Genomic DNA, 15777 nt, shown 5'->3' with positions numbered 1-15777 from the left:
TTTTCGTGGTTGCTCTCTGGCTTCTTTTAATTTTCTTTATATTTTTTTTGGTACTGGGTGACCATAATGTTGCAACATACAGTAAAATCAGCATTGGCCAAAAGCGACGAAGTGATCAAACTTTCCTATCATCATCAAGAAGAGCGGATGGCAATTCTGGATCATATGATGACATGAATCACGATCATCGAGCAGAGGACAGCAGTGAGACATCGATGGCCCTGGTGCATCGGGGAGAGAGTATGAATGGAATTCGAGTGAGGACGAAGGAGTTGCACCGACCCCCACACCACCTGACACGAACCCCTGCGACAATGTGGGTTTTTCTTCCTGGAGCGATGGTCATGATTTTGAGCCTCACATTCATAATTTTGACTCTAGCTCATCAGGTGTGACTTCATTTTTTTTTTTTTTTCCGTTGGACCTGATGGAACAAAAGCAAAATATTTAGAAGCCTTCTTTGACAATGAAGTAACGGACAAAATAGTGCAGAAGACTAATCTACAATATAATTATCTCATAACACAGGAGAGTGACAATTCAGAAGAAAGTAATACACACAGCCACCTCAGGATATGGAAAGACGCATCAGTCAGGGAACTCTTTGTTATTCTGATGCCACACGCAAAGAAACATGTCATCAGCGACTATTGGAAAAAAAGAACCGTTGCTGGGTACACCAACATTCGGGAAATTCATGTCAAGAAATAGGCTCCAAACACTACTAACGACCTTGCCACTTTGCCACGAATACACAACCTCGACCAGACGAGAAGATACGAGTGGAAGATACGTGATGTGTTTATGATGATAAAGGAACGGTACAGCCGATTTCTCAAACCCTTCTGCAAGCTGGTAATATACGAATCGCTTTTGTAATTCAAGGAACGTCTTATTTTCAAGCAGTATATGCAGACGAAAAGGAACCAATTTGGAATCAAGTTGTTTGTCTTGTGTGATTGTGAGACTGGTATTGTAGTGGACATGATCCCATACACAGGTACCAACCAACATTGATTACAATCGAAATGACCCTCACGGAAGCACCAGGAGCATTATGAAAAAAAAAACTCTGCTTGCACCTTACATGGAGAAAGGCCACGTCTTGTATACAGACTCCTATTATTCAAGCCCAGTTTTGTCCCGTTGTCTGCACGACAAAGGAGTAGGAGGATCCTGTGGTACAGCTCGAAAGACACGAAAACACATGCCTCCACTTTTCAAGGCACACAAAACTAGAAGTTGGGACCACAACATTCAGAAGTGGGGAAAGGTCATGGTAATGCAGTGGTATGGCAAGCGTCAAGTCATTATGCTGTCAACTCTGCATACCGGAAAAATGATGGCTACAGGAAAGGTGAATTACAGGACAAGTAAAGTAATAAAGAAACCAGACCTTGTGGTTGACTACACGGCAAATATGCGTCTTGTTGACAAGGCCGACATGATGGTCAGCTTTGTGGAATGTGTGAGGAAAACTGTGCTCAATGCCTACAACTTCAGGCTGATAATGAATGGCAACAGATCAACGTCTCTGAAGAAATTCACGTATGCAGTGTTGTAGGATAAGTTGGGCTCCAGGCAGGCACCACTACTGTGCCTACCCACTGTATCCACACCAGTCGCCAGTAGGCGTCACTCATCAATAAAGAGAACACTCTTCACTCGCCTATCACTCGCCTATCATATATGGCGCAGTGACCGGTTCACGACCTACGCACTCAACATGGCCGGACGTCGTCTTCGTCTACCAGCTCAGACCCCACGGTCCAGCCGTGGGTCCCCTCAAGCATCCGCAGCCCTGGGGCAAGCTCATCGGCTTCTCTTAGCACAGTCGGAAGCCATCACAGCCCTGCAACGCCAGGTAGCGGCACAGCCCAGACACCACTCATCGGCTCCTCGGTCCTCAGCACCCGAGAAATGTGACGTAAGTATGTCCACGGCAGCTTTCCGATCCTGGAGGCGCTCCATGGAGTACTGGCTGGCCCTCAGCGACTTTGCACCTGCTGAGGCGGTCCTTCATATCCGTCTCCTCTGCACGCCGACCCTACAACGCTCTTTGGACTCTAGATTCACCACGCAGCAATGGGAGGCTCTCTCCATCCAAGGAGCACTGGACGCTATTGGGTGCATGGCCGTGCAGGCGTCCAACCAGGCGGCGGAGTGGCTCAAGTTCTTCTCGGCAGTGCAAGAACCCAGTGAGTCCATAAGTGATTACTTTACTCGTTCCACACAGTGTGCGGCGGATTGCGAGTTTTCGTGTCCCCAGTGTCAGTGTAGTCTTTCTGAGTACATGCTCCTCCGTAAGCTAGTGTGTGGGTTACATAGTGTGGGGTTGAAAGAGGAAGTATTTCGTCAGTGTGAATCCTTCAATGATGTGGATTCGTTACGCAGGTTCTGTGTTGCCTTCGAGGCGGCACAAGAAGACGCCCGCCATAACACATTGGGCGGGAGTTTCGGGCGGGAAAATCTGGCCGCGGTGGCTGGGGTGACGCCGCTGCCAGACGCGCAAGCAGATTCCTACCCTCAGGTAGCTGGAGCCCGCCACCAACAACCCACTCGCATGCCGCAGGCAGCCCGCCAACAGCAGCAGGTTTTGAAACGCTGTGGCAACTGTGGTTTAAAACACAAGCAAGGCAGAGGGCTGTGTTACGCGGAGACACTAGCCTGCCACAGCTGCGGTAGAGTTGGGCACGTGCAGAAAATGTGCAGGAGTAAAGGGAAACCAGCAGCAGCAGCGGCAGCTGAAGATCTGGAAGCGTCTGGCATCGTGATTGCAGCTGCAGGCGCAGCTCGAAGTCAACCACGCATCTGGGTGACGGTCAGTCATGCGAAAGGGAAGAACAAATCCGCAAAAATCCAGGCCGTACCTGACACGGGAGCTCAGGTGTGTGTGGCTGGGTTGGAGTTACTGACTTCATTGGGCGTCAAGGTAGCATCGCTGACACATCGGGGAGGACTGCGAGATGTGGCGAACGTCAAGCTGCAACCTCTGGGCTCTTTTCCCTGTCGACTGCAGTATGGTGACAAGTCGACACTGCAGGAGATTTTTGTGGTGAAGACAGCCACACAGTGCTACATATCGCTACAGGCGTGCAGGGAGTTGGGACTGGTGCATGAGACCTTCCCTCATCACACTGTCGTCGCAGGAGCGGCTATTGGCGGAGTTGGCGACGCTGCCACACAGTCAGCTGACACCATGCACCCACGCCCATCCTCCCCTCCGTTTCCCCCCCCCTTGAAGAAAACGTGTCCAGATTGGAGGAATGGCTCCTCTGTCATTTTTCGGGATCTACATTTAACACAGACAGAAGTCCCCTTCCAACAATGGCGGGTGAACCGCATACCATCCACCTGCTTCCAGACGCCAAGCCCTTCGCATGTCACACACCGGCCTCGGTACCTAGACACTGGGAGGCAGAGGTGAAGAGGCAACTCGACGACGACGTCAGGATGGGAATTATAGAGCCAGTGCCTGTGGGGGAGGCCACGGAGTGGTGCGCGAGAATGGTAGTTGTGGCTAAGAAGTCAGGTCAACCTAGGTGCACCATTGATTACCAAAAGCTCAACGCTGCATGCAGAAGGGAGACCCATCACACCCCTACACCATTTGACATGGTATCCGGCATCCCGCGCCACACATACAAGACCATCGCTGACGCACATTGGGGCTTTCACCAGGTCGAGCTTCAGGAAGCCAGTAAGAAACTCACAACCTTCATCACACCCTGGGTCACTGTGCCGCCCCAGACTCTTACACTCGAAGGTTTGACGAGTCCATTGCTGTGATTCTTAGAAATGTGAAGTGTGTTGACGACACCCTACTGTTTGACGCTAGCGTTGAGGACGCATTCTGGCATACGTATAACTTCCTTGAAACCTGCGCCACGAAAGGAGTGACCCTCAAACCCGAGAAGTTCAAGTTCGGAAGGAGAGAGGTGGACTTCGTCGGGTTTCATGTCAGGTGGGACGGCTACAAGCCGACAGACGAAAGACTGGCTGCCATCAGGAACTTCAGTATGCCTGCGGAGCCATCACTGACGGACGTTCGCTCCTGGCATGGGTTCGTCAATCAAATGGCACCTTTCCTCGCTACTGCACCAATTATGGAGCCGTTTCGTGAGCTGCTACGGAAACCTCAAGGCAGGAAGGTGTACTGGGATGGAAATCTGCAAGAGAAATTCCAGCAGGCAAAGGAGGTTATCTGTAGCCTTGCTAAGGAGAGCCTAACCTATTACGATAAGAACAAGCCCACAGCGGTGATTACCGATTGGAGTAAGGTGGGCATCGGGTTTGTGGTGCTGCAGCAGCATTGTCAGTGCCCGATGAGAGGGAGTCCATTCTGCTGCAAGAGTGGGTGGCGCCTCGCACTTTGTGGCAGCCGCCACCTCACACCTGCGGAGGCGGGTTACGTCCCGGTAGAGGGGGAGGCGTTGGCGGTCGCTTGGTGTCTCCGTAAGGCCCGCCTGTTCCTGCTCGGATGCCCCAACCTCCTGATCGTCACTGATCATCGCCCGCTAGTCAAGCTTCTTGGGGACAGGGCGCTGAAAGACATAGTGAACCCAAGGTTATTCTCCTTGAAGGAAAAAACCCTTCCTTACCGATTTCAGATCAAGTACCTGCCCGGGAAGCGGAACTGTGCAGCAGATTTTTTGTCCCGCTATCCTGCGCTCTGTGCACCACCAGAGGCTGGGGACGAAGAGGATTCAAATGACATGGAGGCCGCTGTGGCAGCAGCAGCAGCAGTTGCCGCGCTCGATGTCGCTGACTCTATCGTACTCGATAATGCAGCGGTGGTGCGGGCAGCTGCAGATGATCCAGACTACCAGCTACTAGTGGCTAAGGTGACAGCAGGCGATTGGCATCCTCACCGAGCACAAGAGTTGACCAGCCTTCGGCAGTACTATGCCGTCAGGGAGAGGTTGGCAGTGTCACACGGGTTGGTGACGTACACATACGACCAAGGCGCCGTGCGATTAGTGATCCCGGAAGTTCTACGACGACGCATTGCAAGTAATCTCCACGCGGGTCACCAAGGCCTAGACGGAATGTTACGAAGGGCGAGGCAATCGGTATATTGGCCTGGCATGGAGGGCGACCTGCAACGACATCGGGATGCTTGTGCCACCTGCAACACTCACTCGCCTTCACAAGCCGCGGAACCCTTTACCTTCACCCCTACGCCTGAGTACCCGTTCCAGCACACCGTGGCAGACCTGTTCCAACTTGACGAGAGAATGTATATGGCATACGCCGACAGGCTCACCGGGTGGATGGAGTTAGCACACTTCCCAAGTGGTGCCACGTCAAACAAGTTAGCATCAGTGTTCCGGCAGTTCTTCCACAGGTGGGGTGCGCCCGTGTCTATTTCTACAGACGGAGGGACAAACCTCACCAGTGAAGAGATGCGTGCCTTCTTCAGAAAATGGGACGTAGAGAGACGGATCTCGTCCGCTCACTTCCCTCAGTCAAACGGGAGGGCAGAAACAGCTGTGAAGTCCGCCAAGAGACTGCTCCGAGACAACACAGGTCCGGGCGGCAGCCTGGATGCTGATAAGGTATCAGTAGCCCTACTGCAGTATCACAACACACCTCTGCGCGGGGTGGACAAGTCACCAGCGCAGCTAGCCATGGGCAGACAGCTACGAGATGGGGTACCGGTGCACAAGCAGCACTACAAGGTGGATGTGCACTGGCAGCAGGCGCTACGCGCAAGGGAAATCGAGGCGGCGAGGCAGCAGGAAGCTTGGATGATCAGCCAAGGGACACCTAAGACTCTTCCCACATTATCGATTGGCACCCAAGTGCTGATACAGGACCAGGCCAGTAAGTTGTGGGACAGGCGAGGCGTGGTCACCGAGGTCCTACCATTCCGCCAATACTCTGTCAAGTTGGATGGGAGTGGACGCATTACCTTACGCAACCGCAGGCACCTGCGGGTCGCTGCGGACACCAGTTTACAAGAAACGCTGTCACCGTCACCAGCACCACAGACGTCCAATCCGCCGTCATCCAACACGCCTCATAGCCGCCCTAAAAGGAGCTCAAGGAAGCCGATGTGGCTGCGAGATTATGCAACCGACGATTGTGACTGATTGCCTGGTGTGTGTGCGTGTCAGTGTGTGTGTGTGTGTGTGTGTGTGTGTTCCTCTCACGAAGGAACAGTAGATATCCCTCACTTTTGCTTTTGTGTTGAACATATTGTTTTCTCGGAATTGTGAACACTTAACATTGCTAGTTTTGTTATATACCATATGGTCCATTTAATTGTCTTGGGAGGGGGATGTAGGATAAGTTGGGCTCCAGGCAGGCACCACCACTGTGCCTACCCACTGTATCCACGCCAGTCGCCAGTAGGCGTCACTCATCAATAAAGAGAACACTCTTCACTCGCCTATCATATACACACCCTTCTGCAACTGTTCCCGGCACCCCCTCCCCCAAGATCCTCCCAACCCCACGCCCCCGTTCTACCATGCATTGCAACAATTCTCACCCAACCTGATGTCTCCAGCTCCATACTCAGCCGACCCTCCCATTGCCAGGCCTCCGACCTCGACCAAACTACCCTACCCTCGAAACCCCCCCTCTATCAATCGCTGCTCATGACGTCACGTCGCATGCGCAAAAGACAACAAACACGAAGACGACCAACGATTAACCTAAAACTCAAAAATAAGTTTCTTTCACATTTAAATATCTGTTTCCTTCCTTTTTCCATTCCTTCAAATGTCTTTTTCTCCTTTTTCGTTATTTCATTTTCATTTTTCATCTTTTTCTATCTACCAGTCTCTGCCTATGACGTCACAGCGCATGCGCAAAAGACAACAAATCTGAAGACGATAATGAAAATCAAAATTAACACTTTCTCTTTCTTTTCTTTCTCTCTTTCTCTTATCTTTTATTTCTTTTCGTTATTTTATCATTTATTCATCTATTTATCTTGTTTTATCTATCAATCACTGTCTATGACGTCATGACGCATGCGCAAAAGACAACAAATCCAAAGACGACCAATGATTACCCTAAAATTCAAAATTAACTTGTGCCGTTACGAGAGGTAACGGGGCTTTTTTATATGTCCGTGTATCCCCATGTTTACATATCCTTTTGTCGTAAGGCTCGTTTCCCCTCGGAAGAGGTTTTTAAGTTTGTTTTTTCGTAATGTTTAATTTAAGTATGCTGCGAGCAGAAGCTTCGTCTGCTTAAGAATACTATCGTTGTAAGTTGTCTGCAAGCTGTGCTGCAAGATAGCATCTCATTATTTGTACAATGTTCACTTTAAGAATTAGACTTAAGAAGGTGTGTAAGAACCTGTTGCGGTGGTGCGATGTTACGTCGCGCCTCCAGCCAGTGTGGTTTGAAACGCCTTCAGTTGTATACCCCGCTCCCTTCGCGGCCTACTCGGTGAGTTTTGAGCTGAATTTAGTTTTAGATCTGGTATATTGTTTCTTGTATGTCATAATGAATTTAGCCTTAAAGCTGCTCGTATTTCATGTTCAGATTATTTGTAATTCTGTATAAAAGCTGTTAGTAACGAGCGTTGCTCTGGTTTGTTTACAGTTTTTCATCTCCTCCTCCTCCTCCTACTACTTCTACTTCTACTCTTCCTTCCAATTACTGTGTGCTGCCATGGTTTCAACGGAAGCACCTGTTGTGTGAAGAAGAGAAAGTCGTGTTTTCTATTGCCAATAAATGTTAGCGACGAGTACCCCGTGGATCCTTAACCCCGCGTTGTTTACGTTACGTAATCCAGAAAAGAGGGCACTCGTTACGCTAACCCCCTATGCGTCGCAGAGTAATCTGTGACGCCAAAATGAAAAACGACTACCATTGGCGCTCTCTGCCAAGAAAATCGCTTTCGTGAAGAGGTGAATGAAAAGAGCCGCTGCGAAGGAGTTAAAAGTTAGCCATGCGGTATGCCAAGTCCATCTTGAAGTGTCGGCCAGACCACGCCCTGCACGCCGTTGCCACGTCTAGATTCCCCTCGTCGTCACCACATGAACTTGATGTGTCGCCTTCCTGGCATAAGTTTACGTGTGTGCGCTTGGTTTTGTAGCGCAAGTAAAAGTGTAGTGTAGCGCAAGCCAAAGTGTAGTGATCGTATCGGCGCGCGAGTGTGATGTGGCAGTCTTAGTGATCGTATCGGCGCGCGAGTGTGATGTGGCAACAACGTATGGTTGCCAAGCCCCAACAGTGTTTACATAACACCACGTCGCAGTTAAGCATGTGTTTTTCCTTTGAAGGCAAGCTACCTTGCCTAAATCCTGTCATATGTTAATATAAGCATGCGACTAATGTGCATTTTTAGATTGAACCAAATGTAGGGTTTAATCTGTTGTTGTCTACCTCAATAGTCGTATAGTTAGGAGTGTGGTAACGTACTCCGTGGTTTTCGATTAAGTTCGAGTTCCTTGTCTTCTTTATCATATTACTGTCTTGTCTCTCACTGTTTTCTCTCGCTTGGCAATATGTCTTCCAACCACAGTATAGATGAAGGACCCGTCTCTGGTAGGGTCAGAGTCCTCACGGCTGAAGGGCAAGAGGCTTTTCAGAGAGCGTCTGATCAGCATGAAGAGAGGGTAAAGGCGAGTAGAGAAGGAGTACAAGCCTTATTGGAAGAACCGAATCATGGTCCTTGGTTGTATGAGGCCCACGCTGTGTACCAGGATACTGTAAAAAGGCACCTGGAATTCTTAATGCGTGAACGTACTCCAGAAAGTCTGGCTCGTGCTGAATCAGTGAAGCACGAAGACAGGGATTTTCAGGCATCTTTTCGTCAGGTAATCAGTAACTATGCTTCCTCTTCCTCAGTTGAGGTCACGGAAGAGGAACACCACACTGAACCGTTTTTACAAGATGACCCGAAGTCCAATCAAGTTCCTTTATCCCTCGTCGACCACTCTGAGCGTTGTATGCCCCCTTCCATGAAGGGCAGTTCAAGAAGGTCGGTTAGGTCAGGTCGTTCCAGTAGCACCAGTGTTAGTGTTGCAAGGAAGCAACGAGCCAAGGTGGAGACCGCTCGTATCAGAGTTAAGTTTGCCGAACAGGAGGGTCAGCTTATGAAAGAGCAGGCTGAAATGCAGGCCAAGTTCAAAGTTATGACACAGCAAAAGGAGTTGGAAGAAGCCGAAGCCGAACTTAGGCACTTAGGACCCGACGATGATTGGGAAACATGCAGTGACTGGGACCAATTAAAAGGTACAGTCGCTACCCGCACCCAACTATATGTGGAGCAACAGGGTGGTATAGTCGATGTTTCCGCTAGTCAGAAGGATCTGGTAGGCTTGAATCCTGAAAGCCCTGTTTTCAAGCCCTGTTCTGATTTCAGAGTTAACTCACAGCCTGCTAACAATGTTCCATTCAGTTTTGAACCTCGTATCGAAAAGGTAAAGGTGAGGTCTGTACAACCTGCGCAGCAACCTGTTGCTAACCATGTTTCTTATGTGTCACCACCTGTAGTAAAACCTCCTCGGAGTGCATCTCCTAGGTTGGGGACAACCTCCAATTCTGCCGATTTGAGCAAGTTCTTCTTGCGGAAGGATTTACTTCTTAGCAGGCTGTCTACGTTTGATGATACTGCGGAAGACTATGCTGTTTGGAAAGAGAGTTTCAAGGAAGTCGTGCAAGAGTTAGGCACCTCATGTAAGGAGGAAATAGACCTGTTAGTTAAGTACCTAGGTCCTGAGTCTAAAGAATGGGCCCGTACAACCAGAAACTCAAATGCCAAGAATCCAAACCTGGCGTGCAGTAGAATTTGGGAGCGCTTGGATGACAGGTTTGCTGCCCCTTCGATCATTGAGACTTCAATTAAAAAGAAGCTCGCCAACTTCTCTAGGATTTCGCCTAGAGACACCTTAAGGTTATACGACCTGTGTGACATTCTGTATCAGATAGAAGCCTTGAAGGCTAACCCTGTATACAGTACACTGTTTGCATATTATGACGCCTCGTCAGGCATCAATCCCATTGTCGCAAAACTTCCACCCTGTATACAGAAAGCGTGGACTGGCAGAGCCATGAACTACAAGACTGCTCACGGTGTGCCGTACCCACCTTTCTCCTTCTTCATTGAGTTTGTGAAGGAGATGGCAAGGGTCGAGAATGATCCATGTTTCTCTTATCAAAGCCTTGGAGCCGATGGTTTTGTGAAACCAGAGAAGCCACCTCCCTCTAAGTTTCCTCAAGTACGTGTGAAGAAGACTGACACCATGTTGTCCAGTGGCAGTAAGTCGACCATGGGCGCTGACAGGTCTGTTGGCGCCGCTAGTCCTACCGAGCGAAGAAAGGCAGAAAAGGGAGATTTTTGCGTCTACCATGATGCCTACGTACACCATTTGGATTTCTGCAGGGCTTTTCGCACCATGTCAGTGAGCGAGAGGAAGGTTTTCTTAAACGATAAAGGAGTGTGCAACAGATGTTGCAAAGGTAACCATCCTCCTTCCAGCTGCAAAGAGAGAACTTTCTGCAAACTCTGTAAGGCCCATACTCATGTGACTGCCTTACATCACGATGAACCCAGGTCGAAGAGGAGTTCGACTCAAGCGGTTACACAGCATGGAAGGGAGGTTGCTCAAGATAAAACACCTCGCTCCCCTGTAGTCAATCAAGTGCCGCTTCCAAATGTTCTTACCCCCATAGTAAAGACTCAGGGAGGGGAGGATGCTGCGGTCAATTCCAAATGTACCTTGATATGCAGTAACCCCACTTCCACGAGTAAGTCCTGCGCCAAGACCTTCTTGGTAAAGGTCTATCCTGAAAGTAAGCCAGAGCTCGGAGTGTGGTGTTATGCCATCCTAGACGATCAGTGCAATTGCTCTTTAGCAAGGTCTGAGTTTTTCGATTTGTTTGACAAGCTGAGCAATCGGGTTTCATATCGTCTAGCTACCTGTGCAGGTGTAACGGGCGCTTCTGGGCGCACCACCAAAAATTACACCATCGTGTCTTGGCATAACTCACAAGAGGTACATATCCCTCAGTTAGTGGAATGCGACAGCATTCCCAATGTAAGAGAAGAGATACCCACCCCCGCCATAGCTCGTGGTTATCCCCATCTGTCCGATCTGGCCGAATGTATTCCACCTCTGGTTCCTGAAGCTGAGATTCTACTCATCATTGGTCGAGATGTGCCTTCAGCTCATTACATTTTTGACCAGAGAATTGGACCTGTCAATGCCCCTCTAGCTCAACAGACCAGTCTGGGTTGGGCAATCATTGGGGAAGTGTGTCTCCATGGCACTTGTAGGCCTCCTGTCATTAGCAGTTTCAAAACATCCTTTGTACATGATAGACGTCCCTCTATAGTCGCACCATGTGGTAACCAGATTCATGTTTCTGAAGTAAAGGATGATTTGTTCAAGGTAACCAAAGATGATGACAAGGCCGCCCTGTCGATTGAAGACAGGAAGTTCTTGGATGTTATGAACTCAGAGTTCCGCAAGGATCAAAGTGGTCATTGGGTCGCGCCACTGCCTTTCCGTCCCAATGTTGTAGCCACCAGTAATAATAGAGACTTTGTGTGGCACCGCACACTGTCTCTCCATCGTAGCCTCAGCACAAAGCCGGAAAAACGTCAGCATATGATGGCCTTCATGCAAAAGATGTTAGATCGTGGGCATGCTGAGGTTGCACCACCATTGAAGTCTGATCAGAAGTGCTGGTATCTTCCATTGTTTGGGGTGTACCACCCTAAGAAACCTGACAAGATCAGGGTTGTGTTCGACTCTTCTGCCAAATCCAGAGAGTTCTCCCTAAATGATATGCTGATGTCAGGTCCTGATATGACAAACAGTATTCTCGGGATTCTTCTACGTTTCCGTCAGGAAGCTGTAGCAGTGGCAGCTGATGTAGAACAGATGTTCTACAATTTCAAAGTGAAGACTGAGCAAAGAGATTATCTCAGATTCTTCTGGTACAAGAATAATGACCCTGATGAAAGGTTGATTGAGTACAGAATGACTGTTCACGTTTTTGGGAACACGCCATCTCCCGCCATTGCCACCTATGGCTTGCGTAAGTCTGTAGAAGATGCCTCTCCTGAAGTTCGCTATTTCATAGAGAACAATTTCTACGTGGATGATGGGTTAGCATCTCTGCCAGATGCGGAGACTGCTTACAAGTTAATCCAAGACTCTAAGTCAGCACTTCAAGAAGGAGGACGCCTGCGCTTGCACAAGATCACTTCCAACAGTAAGGAAGTGCTGGAAAAGTTTGCCACCAGTGAGCTGGCTGATAACCTTCAGGAGCTGAACCTAACTTCTGACTCTATGCCTATGCAGTCTAGCCTGGGCCTCTTATGGGACATCCAAAGAGACGTTTTCGTCTATAAGTTCATGGATTCAGACAAGCCTTCGACAAAAAGAGGGATACTGTCTGTTGTAAATAGTCTGTTTGACCCCATGGGATTCTTAGCCCCAGTAATAATAGTGGGAAAACTACTCCTAAGAGAGATAACCAATCTAAAGTGTGGTTGGGATGAACCCATACCAGCTAAGATCCATACCAAATGGTCCAGATGGCTAACGTCCTTAAGGGACCTCAAGGATGTAAGCATCAATCGTCAGTTTGCTAGTATTTCTTTGTCTCAAGCTCACAGGATAGAGCTTCATACCTTTTCAGATGCTTCCAGAGTAGCAGTAGGAGCTGTATCATATCTTAAGGTTTTCAGTGATACCAAAAGCTACCAGGTGTGTTTTGTGAGGGGACAAGCTAAAGTAGCTCCCAACCATGGTCATACTATTCCCAGGTTAGAGTTGTGTGCTGCAGTGATGGCAGTTAATCTCAGCAATTCCATCTCGGATTGCTTGGACAAACCCTTAGACGCAAGGCATTTCTATTCTGACAGCATGATTGTCTTGGGCTATATTCATAATGAAAGGCGTAGATTTCAGGTCTACGTGAGTAACAGAGTAGACCACATTAGGTCGTCCACCGAACCTAACCAATGGCATTATGTACCTACAGATTGTAATCCAGCAGACCTGGCTACCCGTGGTCTTGAAATAACCAACCTAAATCAGAGTGATTGGTTGTCAGGTCCCTCAAGCTTATTTGAGGATGTTGTATCCACCAGTGGAAGTTTTCCTCTTGTAAGCCCTGAGACAGATAAAGAAGTAAAGGTATCAGACTACACAATTGAGTCTGAACCCCTTGTTAGTGCAAACAAAAGCAATGTAGAGCCTGCAATTGCGTCATTAGCTCAGAGGTTCTCTAATTTCTCCTGTTGGAGGAGACTTGTAAGAGCGGTAGCTCTCCTTAAGCATATAGCCCGTTCTTTCAAACAAGGTAACAAGTGTTGTTCAGGTTGGCATATATGCAACAAACATAAGTCACCCGATCAACTAGAAGATGCAGCTGATTTCATTGTTCAGACATACCAAAAGGATTATTTCTCGTCTGCCATGACTAAATTGCAAGGTGAAGTTTGTTTACCTCCTTCCAGTCCCATTGCATCTCTGTCTCCTTATTTAGACCAGAAGGGCCTACTTCGTGTAGGAGGCAGGTTGAGTCAAGGCGGTGATATACTTGGTATGCTTGCAAGGCCTATTATTATTCCAAAGGAATCCCACTTAGGCTTGTTGTTGATCCGTCACTACCATGAGACAGTGCACCACCAAGGGAGAGTGATTACAGAAGGAGCCGTCCGTACAGGTGGTTTCTGGATTTTGGGAGGGAAACGTACCATTTCTAAGGTCATTTCCAAATGCGTCACCTGTAAAAGGGTAAGAGGTAAGGTGTGTGTTCAGAAGATGGGAGACTTACCCGTCGATAGACTTACTCCCAATCCGCCATTTTCCTATGTAGGAGTTGACCTTTTTGGCCCCTGGCATATAAAAACTCGGCGCACTAGAAGTTCCTTCCTCGAAAGTAAAAGATGGGGCGTTCTGTTCACCTGTCTTGTTTCCAGAGCTATCCACATAGAGACTGTAGAAGAATTGAGTACTTCTTCCTTCATTAATGCCTTAAAGAGATTCATTTGTATTCGTGGCCCAGTTAAGATGATGCGTTCTGACAGAGGCACGAACTTTGTAGGTGCTGTCAAAGCACTGAACTTGCTTGCCATTACCGATGAAGGTGGTGATGTCAATAGTTTCTTGTCAAGTCAAGGTTGCACTTGGTTGTTTAACCCTCCTCATGCTTCTCACATGGGTGGAGCATGGGAGCGTATGGTGGGAATAGTCCGCAACATCATGAATGTGATACTGACTAACCATCACCCCAAGGCATTAACACATGAGGTGTTAGTAACCTTCTTTGCAGAAGTATGTAAGATCGTGAATTCCAGACCTTTAGTTCCTGTTTCCTCGGACCCTAGTAGTCCTTTCATTTTGTCTCCGTCCATCCTTCTCACTCAGAAAACTGATATTCCTGTAACTCTTCCTGAAGAGATAGATATTAAGGCAGTATACAAATCTCAATGGAAGCATGTCCATCACCTTGCTGAGGAATTCTGGAAGAGATGGAAGAAAGAGTATCTTTCCTCTTTACAACCCAGAAGAAAGTGGGTCAATTCCTCTCCAAATGTAAAGGTGGATGATGTAGTGTTGGTAAAAAATCAAGAGTGTCCCCAAGGACAGTGGCCCTTGGGTATTGTAAACAAAGTATTCCCTGGCAAGGATGATTTAGTCAGGAAGGTCCAAGTAAGAGTTGTGGTAAACAACAAGGCCCATGAATATGTAAGACCCATTTCTGAGCTTGTGTTGCTAGGTCAATAGTTTTGGTAATTTTTCCCCCTAGAAAATTAGGAAGGGAGTGTGCCGTTACGAGAGGTAACGGGGCTTTTTTATATGTCCGTGTATCCCCATGTTTACATATCCTTTTGTCGTAAGGCTCGTTTCCCCTCGGAAGAGGTTTTTAAGTTTGTTTTTTCGTAATGTTTAATTTAAGTATGCTGCGAGCAGAAGCTTCGTCTGCTTAAGAATACTATCGTTGTAAGTTGTCTGCAAGCTGTGCTGCAAGATAGCATCTCATTATTTGTACAATGTTCACTTTAAGAATTAGACTTAAGAAGGTGTGTAAGAACCTGTTGCGGTGGTGCGATGTTACGTCGCGCCTCCAGCCAGTGTGGTTTGAAACGCCTTCAGTTGTATACCCCGCTCCCTTCGCGGCCTACTCGGTGAGTTTTGAGCTGAATTTAGTTTTAGATCTGGTATATTGTTTCTTGTATGTCATAATGAATTTAGCCTTAAAGCTGCTCGTATTTCATGTTCAGATTATTTGTAATTCTGTATAAAAGCTGTTAGTAACGAGCGTTGCTCTGGTTTGTTTACAGTTTTTCATCTCCTCCTCCTCCTCCTACTACTTCTACTTCTACTCTTCCTTCCAATTACTGTGTGCTGCCATGGTTTCAACGGAAGCACCTGTTGTGTGAAGAAGAGAAAGTCGTGTTTTCTATTGCCAATAAATGTTAGCGACGAGTACCCCGTGGATCCTTAACCCCGCGTTGTTTACGTTACGTAATCCAGAAAAGAGGGCACTCGTTACGCTAACCCCCTATGCGTCGCAGAGTAATCTGTGACGCCAAAAAACTATTCTTTTTTTTCTTTCTCTTTTTCTCTCTTTTTCTCTCTTTTCTTTGTTGTTTGATTTTCTATTATTTCCAATTAGTTGTTTACTATTTTTTATCTATCAGTCGCTTTTCATGACGTCACGTCGCATGCGCAAAAGACAACAAACACGAAGACGACCAACGATTAACCAAAAATAAGTTTCTTTCACATTTAAATATCTGTTTCCTTCCTTTTCTCATTCCTTTAAATGTCTTTTTCTCCTTTTTCG

General features: G+C 47.8%; 1 protein-coding gene and 1 long non-coding RNA gene across 2 annotated transcripts; both read left to right on the top strand.

The window, feature by feature from the left end:
• The first annotated feature begins 7050 nt into the window (after positions 1–7050).
• Positions 7051–7711, top strand: LOC143030651 (uncharacterized). The gene is made up of 2 exons (XR_012966923.1): positions 7051–7407; positions 7564–7711. It is a non-coding gene; the product is annotated as an uncharacterized LOC143030651 (long non-coding RNA).
• A 201-nt stretch (positions 7712–7912) lies between these two features.
• On the top strand, positions 7913–15419 carry LOC143030319 (uncharacterized). The gene is made up of 3 exons (XM_076193471.1): positions 7913–7917; positions 12515–15115; positions 15272–15419. The coding sequence occupies exons 1-2, from the start codon at positions 7913–7915 to the stop codon at positions 14712–14714; spliced, it is 2205 nt and encodes a 734-aa protein (XP_076049586.1). The 3' UTR covers positions 14715–15115; positions 15272–15419.
• Positions 15420–15777: the final 358 nt, after the last annotated feature.

This window comes from Oratosquilla oratoria, chromosome 12 (genome assembly GCF_046742065.1).
Source record: "Oratosquilla oratoria isolate Oo_2021 chromosome 12, ASM4674206v1, whole genome shotgun sequence".
NCBI lineage: Eukaryota > Metazoa > Arthropoda > Malacostraca > Stomatopoda > Squillidae > Oratosquilla > Oratosquilla oratoria.
The sequence above is the reverse complement of the archived record's forward strand: the minus strand, read 5'-3'. Positions and strand labels throughout refer to the sequence as shown.